The sequence below is a fragment of the Salminus brasiliensis genome, chromosome 6 (assembly GCF_030463535.1).
Source record: "Salminus brasiliensis chromosome 6, fSalBra1.hap2, whole genome shotgun sequence".
In the NCBI taxonomy this organism is placed as follows: domain Eukaryota; kingdom Metazoa; phylum Chordata; class Actinopteri; order Characiformes; family Bryconidae; genus Salminus; species Salminus brasiliensis.
In genome coordinates, this window is record NC_132883.1 from 34,671,148 (window position 1) to 34,686,385 (window position 15,238).

Below are 15,238 nucleotides of genomic sequence, written 5' to 3' on the forward strand. Positions count from 1 at the left end.
TGCAGGGACTATCTGCAGTCTGGCCCTATGTGTTGTATCTTTGTGTGTGTTTTTTGCCATATGTGCTACACTCCAGCAGAGGTCAGTGTGACTCACCTTTTTGGCCAGGACCGGTGTGAAAGCCAGCAGGAGTGTGTGGGTGTCTCCAGGCCTGACCTCTCTCATAGCGTTCTGCACGGAGAACGGCCCGTTTAGGTCCAGAAGTGAAGATTTCAGCTACAGCCCACGTTAACACACAATGAGAATAACTGCAGTAAGAATTCTGGCAATATTAAAACCAACACTGGCAACAATAACAATTCATGGAATTCACACAAGCTTTGAGGTTCAGAGGGATACCTTCACAAACTCTGATGAGATGTTCTGGATTGTCACCTTCTTCAAAACCTTCTGACCTACAGTGGTGAAACCACTAATTAATTTGAAACACTAATACTATACACTAACACTGTTATGGGAAACAGGACAAGTAAAACTGCATTACCTACTGCCACCTGATTGAAGTGAATGGTGGTCTCTCCATTGTCAGAAATGACCACCAATAATGGTCTGACGGCTGAACAATGCAGTTCCAGATAAAGAGTGTTATAGGGGCTGTAGAGAACATTTCCATTTGGTCAGTTGAGCCTTAAGGGACTCTTCAAAAGGATCCCTGATTCTTAAGATAAGTAATGCTCAATATAAGGTACATTCAACGAATTCTATTAAAACAGTCTATAAACCAAACAAAATACTTAAAATATTTTTAAAAAATAGATAAAAACCCATCTACTAGTAGGATGCCATTTTTGTAACTATCAAATGTAATGGTCCAGTGCAACCGTATAACACCATCATAGTGTGGAAATGTCAACCTAATAGTAAAAAGAAAATATTGCTTTATACATCAAAATCTAAGATGTCTGGAAGTACTAAAAGGAATACACATCTTAACAGTCAGGGTTCTCTTAAAGAAATTCTTTACACATCTTTGTATATATTCAACATACTGAATTCAAGCTTCATAATGGAAAACAATGTGAATGGGTTTAACAGTGAACTGTGAACTGTATGATCATTTCTCCTCTAAACTGCAGTTCATTAACACAGGGGCCAGACGCTCACCTGTATACAGGCTCCTCAGACTCCTGTTGCGTAATGTCTCCATTGGACACAAAGCAGGGGATGACGTAGCGGCTATATCGTTCTTTAAAAGAGCGCAGGAGAGAAGCCTTTCCAGCAGCGTACTCATCTGAGCTGGGAGATACAAAGAGCGCAATAACTGTTTTCCACTGCATTGCTCTTCCATTTCTAAACCGATCCCACAAACTGTGTGGCTGACTTTTCCAAAACACAGACAACATTTTATTTTACAATATACTGAACTTTTAAGTTATTATTAATTACTTTTAACTGCGAATTATGTCTATTGTCTGATGTATATTGTTTATCTTACTTTAACAGCTGTTGGTGGAGCAAATCACACAAAGCCACTCAAAAACACCTATATTTATTTTTGTACTGCTTAGTGTTTACAGTGGTAAATACATGTAGCACTGGAAGTGTTGCCCAATAAAGCTAGATATTCTGTATATAAGACAACATCCACTGTTATGCAACAACTCTTTACCATGCTCTCTTGTGGACCAATAAATCGCAATAAATTACACTTTTGCTGTCCAATCATTCTACATATGTGCATAATACACATTAAAGGGGCAATAATCTACATATTTCTTAACTCCCCGCCCCCAAAGTTCTAAAGTTTATGTCGGTTCATGTACCTAAAACAGGCATGATTCATTTCTTATAATCATTTTCCAACTTCTCTTTACCCTTACGATGAAACAGGCTGTTTTTGCTACTATGCTTTTAAAGCAGAATTATGCTAGAATTGGTGTTTCTTTCTCCTGAGCTTCCCTACATTCGGGGAGTGTAATTCATTCTTTGAGCCACCTCACAAGGACATGCTTTTCACCTGCATTTCTGGACAAGCTGAGAGATTCAAAACCCTCACTGGGTTGAAACACTCCTTATAACTTCAACAAGAATTACTGAATATATATGTGACTCACAGAAACGTTTCAGAACGTTTCAGAACGTTTTGTAGTTTCATTAAAGTAAATGTAGTTTACTGCTTATACTGACCCTTTTTGAATGTCTGCTGGACTCGGGGGCTTGAAGGGACCGTCACTTTTTGGGGTAAGAGATGTTTTGCTTCCCCTCTCCCTCGCAGCTAGTTTGCCAGAGCCAAGTTTTGGGGATGGCTTCTTCTCTGTCTTTGCATCCAGCTGTGTTTCCTTTTTGTTCTAAAAGCACAGTGGCAAAGGTAGGACCGAAACACTTTAGGTAGTGTTGCTGTTTTCATTTGGATGTTTAACTGTAGTAAAGAATATGGCTTTTTTATTATATTATTATTTATTATAATTTCCCCCTTTTCCCCAAATGTAGTCAATCAGCCAATTTATGTTTGGCTCTTTCATTCTGCACTGGAGCTACAAGGCAGCTAACAATGTAGCTAACAAGTAGTGGACAACTGCTACTACCAATTAGCATCATGGCTAAATCTTCACACTAGATTGAGCTGTTAATGAAGAATTTACAAAAATATGTGTCAGAACTAGCAAAAGCAGGACTAACCATCATAAAGACTGAACATCAATTAGAACATCAGCAAATTAATCTAAAAAGCAACATTGTTCTGCAGATGTCAGTGCACGGTTACTTTGTATTGGATGAATACAAACTGCTAATGCAACAACAAACCTATTGAATAGCAGCATTTAGAGTAGAAAAATAAGATGGAAAATGATCTGCTTTGTCACTAAAACATGTGGGGAACCAGCAATACAGTTGGACCTGTGTGCTTAGAGTGGAAAATTTGCAAAACTTACAGTTGTTGGTGGTTCTGTGCCCTTGTTGCAGCTGGCTTCAGCATTAGCTTTTGGAGATTCTAATGCACGCAAATCCTCACTATGACACAGCAGTCGCACAGCCTCTGCCCTGATGTCATCATCAGATAGCAGTGGGCTGAATGTAACCTGCACCAGACACCTCTGTGGATGATTAAGAATCATTAATCAGCTAATAGATAGATAATAGATTTGACTGGTGACTGATATATTTTATGATTGACCTACACTATATGGACATGGATATTTATTAGGACACTGGCTCATTTTTTGCTTCTTCCTAAATCAAGGGTATTAAGAAAAAAAAAATCTGCTTTTGTTGGAGTAGCTGTCTCTACTGTCCAGGAAAGGCTTTCTACTGGACTTTGTAAAACTGCTGTGAGGCTTTGACTGCATTCAGTAACAAGAGCATTTGTGAGGTCAGGATGTTGGACGATCATCACCCCAACTAATCCCCAACATCCCAAGTCATCCCAGAAGTATTGGATGGAGCGCCATCATTCCAGAGAACACAGTTTCACTGCTCCACAGCTCAATGCTAGGGGCTTTTTACCCCTCTAGCCCATGCAGGGCATTACACATGGTGCCAATAGGTTCATGTTTATCTGCTCCAGAAAGTCCTATTCAAAACCTCTCTACAAATAGACAAGCTGCATCAGCAATGGGTGCAACTTAAAGTAGCTGAATGCATTTATTAGAAGGGGTGTCCACAAAATTTGGACATGTAGTGTATATTAGTGGACATATGCTGCAAATTACAAAATAAACTAAATAAATAATATATTATTACACAACTTTTAAACATTTACATTTTGGTTAAATGCTATATATGCAATTAGCAAATCAACATAATGACACATTGTAAGCTACATTGCATTAGCTGGAGTGGTCAGTACCTTTCCAGGCAGGACATGTCCGGTAGCAGGGGAAACTGTGACTTCAGAATTCTCTGGCTTGGAGAATGTGAAGAGTCTGGGACCAACAGGAGGAATGGGGTCCTTCCCAATCCGAGGTACAGGGTGTGTAAACTCATTGCGGCTGGTGTGAGAGTTCACAACAAACAGCACTGCTGTGGAGCAGTCCCCTACTGCTGTCCCACCAAACTGCACCAGTGAATCGGAAAGCTCCAGCAAGGGGCGGACACCAATTGCACTACATGATAGCAGGAAATCCCTAAAGTACAAATGGTGAGGATATATCACACATATGGTTTGTTGTGCTTAGGTCAGGGGTCACATTCAGGTTTCTCCTAGCCATTATCAGGAATGTCAATGTTTTTCTTTCAGTGAGGTCAGGATGCTTGATGATCACCACCCCACCTCTAAAGTATTGGTCATTCCAAAAAGTAGTCTACAGGGACTAGCTAAGCTGTGTGTGCATTTGCACATCTATGTCATTAATGAGTGCAGCTTAGATTAGCTGAATGTATTCATTACAAAGGGTATCCACAAACATTTGGACAGTGTATGTGAAATCTTAAATTGACATTATTTTAATAAAAATGTTTACCTGTTAATTCCTGACTTGCAAGTGAGCTGAAAGCTGTATTCGCCAGCTTTTGAAGCACTGAAGATCAGATCAATTTCCAGGGTTTGCAGGGGGAGCAGGGTGCCAAAGCCATCATTAGGCTGAACATCAATGAACTGCAGAGAAGATGTGAATTGTTGGCATTGGCTTAGGCTTGTATAAAATCTGTGTTTTACTGTCTTGAACTATACTTATATTGCCTTAATCACAGATTAATATAGGCATTACCTATAGGCCCATAATGTTTTTTCCCCACAAAAATCATTTAACCCTCCTCTTTTCCTTCCAAATTGGTGCTGCCAATTAATCCATCCCTTTGTATTCTTCCCAGCACTAGCAATAGTCCCGACAGTCCACCATCATCTCAATTAACTGAGTATATGACATATCTATATCTACAAATAGCCTCTAACAGTTACACAACGCCTCATTTTGTACACAGTTCATGCAAGAATTCATTTTAAAAGAATGTGAAAACTTTGCAGATGCAAAATCACCCTACACATTTATCTCGATAAGCTGAATTATAATTAATTGGGAACATAACATGAATGCGAACATGAGAATATGAAGAACCTTTAAATTGGTAAAGCAGGGTTACCATATGGGATTCATTTATTTCTAAACTGTGTAAAATGTCTGGGATGTCCATTGATTTTTGTCTTCTACAATTTTTTACAGCTTTAAACATGTCTGCTTAAGTCCTGCCAATTGTTATCAAGCGACTGGTGGAAGGAAAGAAAGCTGAAGTTCACATTCTTTTCTTTCTCATTGGACTCTAATCCTTATAACATACAAAACACAAATGCTAGGTTGTTAGCTTGCCAGTCTCATCCAAACCAGGTGGTATGCAAGTCTGAATCTGGGTCTCAACAAGAACGGCATGCTAATGGCAACATGCCATGTCAACATCTGGCTTCCCACAAGAGTCCTCCAACTTCATAAACAAGGGAATCTCCTAATTATTGAAATCTGGTACTGTGCATGTTCACCTGACCATTCTGGGTGGTGCATGTTCATCGCCCTCCTGTCCCTGGCTTAAATCTTGCTTATTTAGCGAGTAAAGAACCATAAACTGTCATGTGCCAAAAATGTGGAGTGGTCAGGTCACATGATTGCTATCATTAATCTCTGCTGTTAGTGAGCACCTTTGTGTAGTACTAAAATTATCCTGCTTCTATTTCTTTATATTTATTTTTTATTACTGTATATCTACACATATCAGAATATTATGTAATATCCAATGGTCAAGACCCCACAGGACCACCACAGAACAGATATTATTTGGATGGTGGGTCATTCTCAGCATTGCAGTAACATTGACGTGGTGATGTGTTACTGACATAGTGGTGATGTGTTAGTTATTATAGGACTGCATAAAGGGTTCATTCCAAACCAGGGTTGATCAAAATATTCTGATATGACAGTGTATTCTGTATTTAGCATGTTTTTCATTCTTTTGTTGTGTTATTTTTTTGTGTCTTGGTTTCTCTCAATGCTTCTTCTTATCACTCTGAGGGAGGTTTTGGGGTTCGTACCTGAATCTCTATAACACCTGAATGGTTTAATAAAACGTATGGCTTTACCTTCTTGTAGGTGAAAAGAATGATATAGCATACCATCCAAATACTTCGGAATCTGCCGGCATTTTCGATGGCTGCCAAGTCAGGGACAGATGGATTCTTCCCCTTGGTGACCACTGCTACTTAGGGTGCCAGGGTACTGCCCACTTTTAGGCAGAAGTGGTCTATTTCTGAGAAGCCCCATGGGCATGTGCCATAGGACTGACCTTTACCAATGTTTCTCTTCTTTTTAAAGGAAATATTTGAGAAGGGTAGGGCTCACACAGCAATTTGGCTGCCATTTTGGCTTGGCATGTTCCAAGTAATCGGCTGACACCAAAGATGAGTGAACTGATGGCTCATTTCATCAGGGGTTCTTTATGTGCTTGTTGTGTGGTGTCCTAGTTTCTCAGAGATGTTTCACTAAGGATATATGCACAAATCACCTGAGCCATTCACTCAGGAAATGTTCAATTGCGTATATATGTTCAGCTGTGTATACGCATTAAATTACCCAATATCCATGACCTGTTTTTTCTCCTTTTTTCTGCCAATTTAGTACTGCCGTAAGTTTCCTTAGCATTTGCAATGCTTTTGACACTAAGAGGGAAAGGCCTTCACATATGTCTCTTTTGGTACATGCAAAGCCAGTCACCGCCTCTTTTTAAACTGCTGCCGATGTGGCACTGCCAGGCAGCCAACGCGCTCAAAGGAAATCACCAGGTCCCCAGCTCCACTACACCAGCTAACAGATTGAGGGGAGAGATCGCCATCTACCCGCCCCTAAGAGAGCATGGCCAATTGTGCTCTCTCTGACTCTCCCTATAATATGAAACTCACCTAAACTACATATTTGCTTTAAATCTGTTTATACACCAGATGGGTCAGCCTGTATTAATCCAGCTGTAAATATCAATATTGCTGTCACACAAAAACAAAATGTTTTACAGGAAAAAAAAACATTTCAATTGAAAGTCAGTAATAGGTAATTTCAGTAAAGTCATTTCGGAGCATTATTATTGGTTCATTCATCATTAAAGATTGACAAAATGTAAAGAACAACTGCCAGATTTATGTTATGTCAAAAATTGAAACATGCATGGAGATTTCCATAGGGTTTTTGCATGAGAGTGCTGATACGCCTGCCATAAATTTGGCGGACATGGTGTCTACTGTACTGACATTTACTTTGACGTGGCTGAGAGAGAGTGACCAGCTGATGCCACAACCTATTAGCAGAGGCATGCTATTTATTATCAATAAAAAATAAAGCATTTCACACTCTTTAACATGTTAAATTAGTATTGGGTGTGTAAATCATATTGAGGCTCATGTGGTGTAATAGTCTGGCTTCTCTTTAAAAGGCATGTTGAAATGAATAATTTACCAGTAAAATAAGGTATTATATCAGTGATACATCAGTTATATCAGTGGGAAATTGGTATTGCATTCTTGGAAAATGTTATCACATAATATGCTGATCATTACTACTTTAGAATTCTATCATCAGTAATCTACTGTTACCATCTTAGTAAAAGATTGTAGGAGGGACGGTAGTGGCTAAAACTGGAAATAATTAATTCCCAAAACAGTTTCTGAAGCACCATGTTAATGCAAATTTCAGAGCGCCAGAAATAGCTCCTGCGAGATTGAGTAAAACACACATTAGTAATGCCTTCAGGCCACCCTATCAGTGAGAATGAGTGCCACTGTGTGCGCGAATAACTACGGGGGGCTCACACCCTAGCTGATGTGCTGTGATAAAACTGCAGCTGATTCGAATCATACCACGAGCAGTATTTATTAATCGTAAACATATTTTATGAGCAATAATGACTATATTGTGCACATCTTTTGAATGTGATATTTACATAAACGTTGGAAAAGACAAGACTGAGTTGTGTACTGTAGATCGGTGTCTTGAAGCCCTGAGTGGCATATGTCAATGATGTAAGCGACATATGTTGTGTCTCCCGGTACCATGCTGTGTCACGCTGTACACTGCTAGTCAAAAATACACCTGCATGAGGTTTTGTGTTGTGATCATTTTGAGGGTTTTTATGCTGATCTGAGTCTATATTAACATGGCATTATATGATATGAACATGAACAGAACAGGAGTGCAACCAACATTTTACTACTTAAAAATAAAAAAAACTTGGAACTCAATTTAACCTACAGAATTCCCTGTAGTTACTGAGTAATATGACTTAGTGTGTAATAAGCCTTGGAGTGTTAAGGGGTTAAAAAGCATGGTAAGATCATGAGTTCACTTGTTTTAAAAGATACTACTAAGGTCAAATGTAGCTACACTCTTACAACTAAAGGTGCTACAAAGGGTTTTATGAGCAATGCCACTGAAGAACTATTTTTAGTTCCATAAGGATATGAAAGAATAGGAGGATGGGAGCTGTGAGGGATCTTCAAACTGGTACCATAGCATAGCAAGAACCATAGCATCAACTTCTTTAAACATTTACAAGGTTATTTAAACACACAGCTCTTTTACAAAAAATGATTCTTTATAAAAGCAAAAGTGGTTCTTCTGTAGCATTCCTCAAATAACCTACTATAGCCATATTTGTATGAGTGTTTTTCTAGGAATTGAATTTCTCCTTCTGTAAATACCCAACAATAAACTACAAAAACCACTAAAAATAATAATAAAAACAATACTATATAAAGCATATTATAAAGCTGGTAGTTAATTGTACTCACCTTTGGAATCCCCACAAAGCCGAAGTCCTGTGGCAATAAAGAACGGTTAGTCAGCCGCACGCTGGTGCGGACGGACTCAAAGACGGAGCAGTGACCAAAGTCCACCTCGGTGCGGTCAAACTCTAGATCGGAGTTGGTGACAACTGCATGGACCGTGAATGGGACAGGCCTCACCTATGAAAAATTTACCGTCATCAGTGTATTATTACACACCTCAAATGGCCTGTTTAACATCTCGTTACCAATGAGAAATGTGTTTCATCTAAACAGGAAAATGAAATGAGCCTTAGAGGCATATTGATATGAAATGTACAAATGAGCAAACAGCAGGTTTTTGAAATAACTACCTATGTGGCTAAAATATTGGCTCATGTCTCTGTATGATGAGAGTGCCCTACTTTGACACGAATGACCTTGTTTACTTACTGGCAACCAAATGCTTGGTTAACGGGGAATGAGAAAATGTTCAAGGGAGATAACTGAGAGACCTGGGAGTTGTGTATGTGTGTGCTTTCATATACTGTATAAGATGAAAGAATTTTATGGTGGTCATCTGGTTTGGTGACAGCTTTGGTGTGTTAAGGGCATGTATTTAGGACAAGCAGGTTTGGAATCATTGCACCAATGACTTCAGACAAAACAGCCCAAAGCAGGCTCAACCACTAACTTTCATTTTATTCAGTGACCTGCGTCAGTTATTCATAGAAAAGTTATTTTAGGTTACATATTACATATTTATTCATGTCATGTTTCATACTGTGTATATCGTTGCTGTCATGCAAAGACTTTGTATTTCCAATTTTTCACTATTTGACATTAGTCGAATCTGGCAGTTGTTCTTTACATTGAATCCATATTTCATGATAGAAATGCTCATATATATATATATATATATATATATATAATGTGTGTATATATATATATATATATATATATACATATATATAATTATAAATATATGTTAAGTTCTTAAGTTCTTAAAAATTTAGTAACATGCTATGCTAAGCTTAGCACAAGGTGTCTGATGTCTGAAATGAACATTAAAATAAGTTAAAAGCAAGTCTTATACATTTTTCACGTTGTACAAAACTGTGCAGTCACAGTTGCTCTTTACATTGCATCAAAATGCTGTGATGAATAGACCCAATAGAAATGCTCCAAACTGACTTGGAATAACTTTTGAAAAAAGGTTTTTCCCTTTGTTTGTAAAGCTGACATTTTGAAGGTTTTGAAGGTTTTTGCACTGCAATATATCGCACCATAAAGAAAGCGAAGGAAGATTCTACAGTGCAGTATGGAAGACCTCATTCAATCATTGTACTCTATACTGTATACTGTTTGTGAGTGTGTGTGTGTGTGTGTGTGTGAGAGTGTGTGAGTGTATATGTGTATATGGTGATGTTGAGTGTAAGAGAGGAGGGGGTCAGGGAAGGAATACTGCTCGTGCCAACGCTTTGGTCTGGGGCACAGGTTTGAGCTCTGCGTGTGTCCTGGCCTGCAGGATGAATCTGCCTGGGTGAGAGGACGAGCGGATGAGGTGAGATCCTGCTCTCCGTAGACACATACTGAGAGACGAAGGAGTGGAGGAGGCAGGATTTTGGAATGGGAAAGATAACCAGCGTCCAGTTCTAGGTATTATGGCAGTTCGTCCTGCACTCGTTCTGAACACCCCCCTCCCTCCCCCCTTCACGCTACTCAATGTGCTGTTACAGATAACCAAAGTGCTCCTGAATACAATTAACCCACTCAGTAAATAAGCTCGCTTTCTTATCAAAGTAAAACAGCGTGGCCCAGTTTGTTTTTTTAGGAAAGTCAAGCATTTTGAAATAAGCTGCATAAATATCATACGTTATTCAGCTGTCTGAAATACTTCATTGCTAGAGATGTGCAGTTAGACGCTGCAGATGTAAACTGTGTGCAACATTCCTTAGAGGTCTTGAAGCTCTAGGTGAGAAAACTTGTTTAAACAACATATTCTCTTTCCTTAGGTAGTGTACTTTGAAACTAAATGTTTTATTCAAATATAGCCTTTGAGCACATCAGCAGTACAAACCCATGAGTGCTTAGCCAAAAGGTAAAGAAATAGCATAAAAACAATGAAGCATGCTAACACGGATAACAACAACAAGCTAGTATCCTCCAATGTGTGACACAATTTCTGTCTGATTTGTTAATTGTCAGCAACATCAATATTTGAACACTAATAAGTCGTAAAATCAGTCACAGTAACATAAGATTTTGCAGCATCATGAAAATAAACAAACTAATAATATTATGAAAAACATGGTTTAGTACTTCTATCAATACAAGGTGATTTAATAAACCAGGCTTATGCGTCCAGGGGTTACATTTTTATAATTATTTCTCTGCAGTGTATTTATTCCTGCCTGCTTCCTTCGACCTACATGATGGCCTACAGGCTGGATGTCCGCCTGCTATGATCTCGGTGCTGCGAATTAAACCCCGCCAGCTAGTTACTGTGTGGATCACGCAGGACCTGGTGCAGACCTCTACTTACTGTCATAAATGCTCCATACGTCACCTTTTCCTCCCCTAATTTTGGTTTGACTGCAAATGTGTCAGTGTGAATGCAAAGCAAACTAGGACTGAAATTTAAAAATGTGTCACTTACTTGGATCTGGACCAAACGAAACCAAACTACAAGTGTAAACACACTCTAAAAGATACATTACAGAAAGTTATAACATAAACTCTTCACATATATGCTGTTTGATTTCTGAGACATTGTTTTATGCTAATAGTGCAATAATAATAATGCAAATGTATTTCTAAGCATTTTATAGTGGAAGGTATCTGCAGGACATATAACACTCTAAAGAAGACATGTTTAGGCTCACTGGTGCTTTTGGATATAAAAAAATGTCTACATTTGTGATGTAGATGTCATAACCCCTGGTTCCAACTGCCACTGCTGTAGAGTAATTAGAGTCTTGACCAGTGAATTATTTAGAAATTAGGAATTCCCTTTTAAGTGGTTAAATGGAGTGCCCTGCTATCTGCAGAGAAAGCTTGACCCAGAAACCAATTAAAGAGAGAGAGAGAGAGAGAGAGAGACAAGGAGACAAGGAGACAAAGAGACAGAGAGAGAGACACATGAGTGAGCCATGAACATTTATCTGGGAAGCATACGAAAGGCACCTACCTGGTCAGCCACCTGTATCACCAAGGGCACCTCCAAGACCCCTGTGTTCTGGTCAAAGAGGGATTTGGCATCCACAGGTAAGCTACGTCTGTTAATACATTTATAAAGCACAACAGAAAAATACATTTTAGGCCTAAAGCTTAGTACAAAATTAGCATAAACCAATGTCTCAGACATCAGACTTCAGCATGGCTGTAAACAGTTTGTGTTATAGGTTTCTGTGATGTACACAACAGGGAGAAATGAGCCCTTCATTGTGTGGAGTGTGCTTATGGAAATGTAGATGTTATTTGCTTGAACATGCTAAAGGATAGACAGACCTGCTTCATCAACAAGGCTGCTATTTGGTACTTTGTCAGAGGCTATATTTTAAAAATTACTGCCTGTGGCAGCACTTTCAATCAAACAGCTCAAATGCTGCTATTTACTCATGTCTGTGTGGCACAGGAGTCCTGCTTTTATCAAAACTCGGAGAGCAAAACACTCGAGCATCAAGCACGCTCCAACGATAGAGTGCCCCTCCACTAATAGACTAAAGTGCGCCTGATGATCTACAGTAGGACTTACAGAAAGAGTGTGTGTGTGTGTGTGTGTGTGTGTGTGAAAGAGAGAGATAGTAGGAGGCATAGAGAGAGGGAGCGAGAGAGAGAAGAGGGGAGAGGGAGAGGATAGGAGGCACAGAAAGAGAGAACAGGGAAAAGGGGGATGATAGGAGGCACTGAGAAAGGGAGAGAGAGAGTGTGTGTGATAGAGAAAGAAGGGTAAATGGGGAAGATAGGAGGCACAGAAAAAAGGGAGAGAGAGAGAGCGAGATAGTGGTACAAAGAGGAGGGTAGAGGGAGAGGATAGGAGGCACAGAGCAGGAGAGGATGGTAGAGGGAGAAAGACAGGAGGCATAGAGAGAGAAGGGGAAAATACAGAAAGCGAGCAAAGGGCAAGAGCACAAATGAGAGAGAAAGATACAGATAGAAAGAGTAAGAAACACAAGGAAGGGAGAGGGAGAGGGAGAAATGCAGAGAGAAACTACAGAAAGAAGGAGAGAGGGAATAAACGACAAAGAGACAAAAAGAGAGAGCGAGAGAGAGAGAGAGAGCAGGGAAAGAGACAGTAAGAGAAAGAAACACTTCCATTTACATTTAAGGCATTTAGCAGACGCTCCTAACTTACAAAAGGAGAGAAAATAGAAAGAGAGAGACAAGGGAAGCAACATACGGAGAGAAAGATGGAGACAGAAAGTAGAGAGAGAGGGGAATAGAGAGAGGATAGGAAGCACAGAGGGAGAGAAAAAGGAGAGGAGTGGGAGAGAATAGGAGGCACAGAAAGAATGAGAGGAGGATAGATGGAGAGGATAGGGGACAGAGAGAGAAAGGGAAGATACAGAAAGAGAGAGAAAAAGAGTATATATATATAATACTATAACATTTACTAATATAATATGAGAGGGAGAGAAAGCAATATATAGAGAGAAGAGAGGGGGGGCATTGTTGGAGAGGGGCACATAGCCTCACCCCCCATCTCTGCACAGTATGTACCAGCATACCCACCTCAGAGAGAGAGAGGGTAACACCCACCTCACCATATGTGTGTAAAACCTACTCACACCTCAGTGCTTCATTACTTACTGTTCACTGTCTACTTATTATTCTATTTTTATTACCATCTTGTAAAAATGCTTTCAATGGAAATCAGTAGACCTATACTTGTGTTAGATATTAAAAATAGTTTGCATTGCTGTGAGGATTTGATTGCATTCAGTGATTAAATTATTAGTAAGTTCAGCATGCTGGATGATCCCCACCCCACCAGATTATCCTAAAAGTATTAGGTGAAGCACCATTTTCCACAGTTCTCAACAGCGCATTAATCATGGTGCCAATAGGTTCATGTTAATCTGCTCCAGAGAGTTCTATTCTATTGGCAACAGGGACTACACAAGGATTGAGTGCGTATATGTGTATATATGCACACACACATATATATATATATATATATATATATATATATATGTGTATAGAGATATATAGAGACAGAGAGAGAGAAGTTGCATTTGAAATTCTGTGCTGATCATGGGAACTGGTAGAAGAGAGTGCGGTAACCATGGTGATTGCGGGTGTAGGATGCAGTACAGCGGGATTCAGAGACAGAGACGTGCGTCACGTTATGTAATGCAATAAGCTGAGCTCAGTAATAACCCTGAATTAAAATCATCTAGAGTGCAAATGCAATACCACCCTGCGAGGGGTCAAACACAAATACAGCCCTGAGTGCTCGGCAGCGGGATGGCTGGTTTAGTGAGCAATGGTCAGGTTTAATCAGTGCCTATGAGCACATGATGTTACACATGAGCGGTGTACAGCGTTGCACTGAGTAAACCCACTACTGACTGTAGTTATCATCCAATACATGGTACTGGATCCACGCAAGTCCACAAAAGTCAGCTTGTGATGCATCATTACAGGGGTGGAGCAAGAAGCCGTCTGGGTTTCACAGTTCCACAAGAACACAAGTATAGATCTACTGATTTCCATTGAAAGCATTTTTTCTTCTCCTGTAAAGTTGCCGTTTTGGTGACACATGTTTTTGTGTGACAGCAACAATATACACCATATCAGCCATAACATTATCATCACTGAGAGGTGAATAAAAAGAAAAAAGTATCTTCATCTACAATGTTAACTGTGAAGGGTGGAGTTAATTACACAGCAAGTGAAGAGTGAAGAATCTGAGCCACTTTGACAAGAACCGAATTGACGACTGGCTAGACGACTGGATCTCCAAAATGGCAGGCAGGTTCTGTGGGCCTTTTCTGGTATGCAGTGGTTTCAAAAAACAAACAAACAAATAAATAATAATAGCAATAGAGTAAATAGAGTAATGGGCATCTAAAGCTCATTGATGCAATCCATGGAGTACCCCACCCCACAACTTACAGGACTGACAAGATCTGCTTCTAATGTCTTGGTGCCAAATGCCACAAGTCTTGTGGAGTCCATGTCTCGAATGGTCAGAGCTGTTGTTGACCAGCATACATCAGCTTAGACCCCAGACCAACATACATCAGCTTAGACCCTAGACCAGTGTACATCCGCTTAGACCCCAGACCAGTGTACATCAGCTTAGACCCTAGACCACGCGTACATCAGCTTATACCCCAGACCCGCGTACATCAGCTTATACCCCAGACCAGTGTACATCAGCTTAGACCCCAGACCAGCGTACATCAGCTTAGACCCTAGACCAGTGTACATCAGCTTAGACCCTAGACCAGCGTACATCAGCTACGACTAGCAGGGAAAACCAAGGCACTTGACTGTGCAAATCAGACCAAAATATCAGCGGACTAACTTTCACATTAACATGGCTGTTATTTAGTATTA

The 15,238-nt window shown here is 39.8% G+C and overlaps 1 protein-coding gene across 2 annotated transcripts in view; it reads right to left on the bottom strand.

Moving 5' to 3' along the window:
• cfap74 (cilia and flagella associated protein 74) overlaps nt 1–15,238 on the bottom strand; it is a 76,701-nt gene that overhangs the window by 11,303 nt on the left and 50,160 nt on the right. For both annotated transcript variants that reach the window (XM_072681025.1, XM_072681026.1), the window contains exons 23-32: nt 11,862–11,949; nt 8,699–8,872; nt 4,401–4,534; nt 3,788–4,064; nt 2,874–3,035; nt 2,128–2,288; nt 1,105–1,236; nt 485–594; nt 340–395; nt 97–216 (exon numbers count right to left, since the gene is read on the bottom strand). In XM_072681025.1, the coding sequence (XP_072537126.1) occupies nt 97–216; nt 340–395; nt 485–594; nt 1,105–1,236; nt 2,128–2,288; nt 2,874–3,035; nt 3,788–4,064; nt 4,401–4,534; nt 8,699–8,872; nt 11,862–11,949 (1,414 nt within the window). The remainder of the gene's footprint in view (nt 1–96; nt 217–339; nt 396–484; nt 595–1,104; nt 1,237–2,127; nt 2,289–2,873; nt 3,036–3,787; nt 4,065–4,400; nt 4,535–8,698; nt 8,873–11,861; nt 11,950–15,238) is intronic.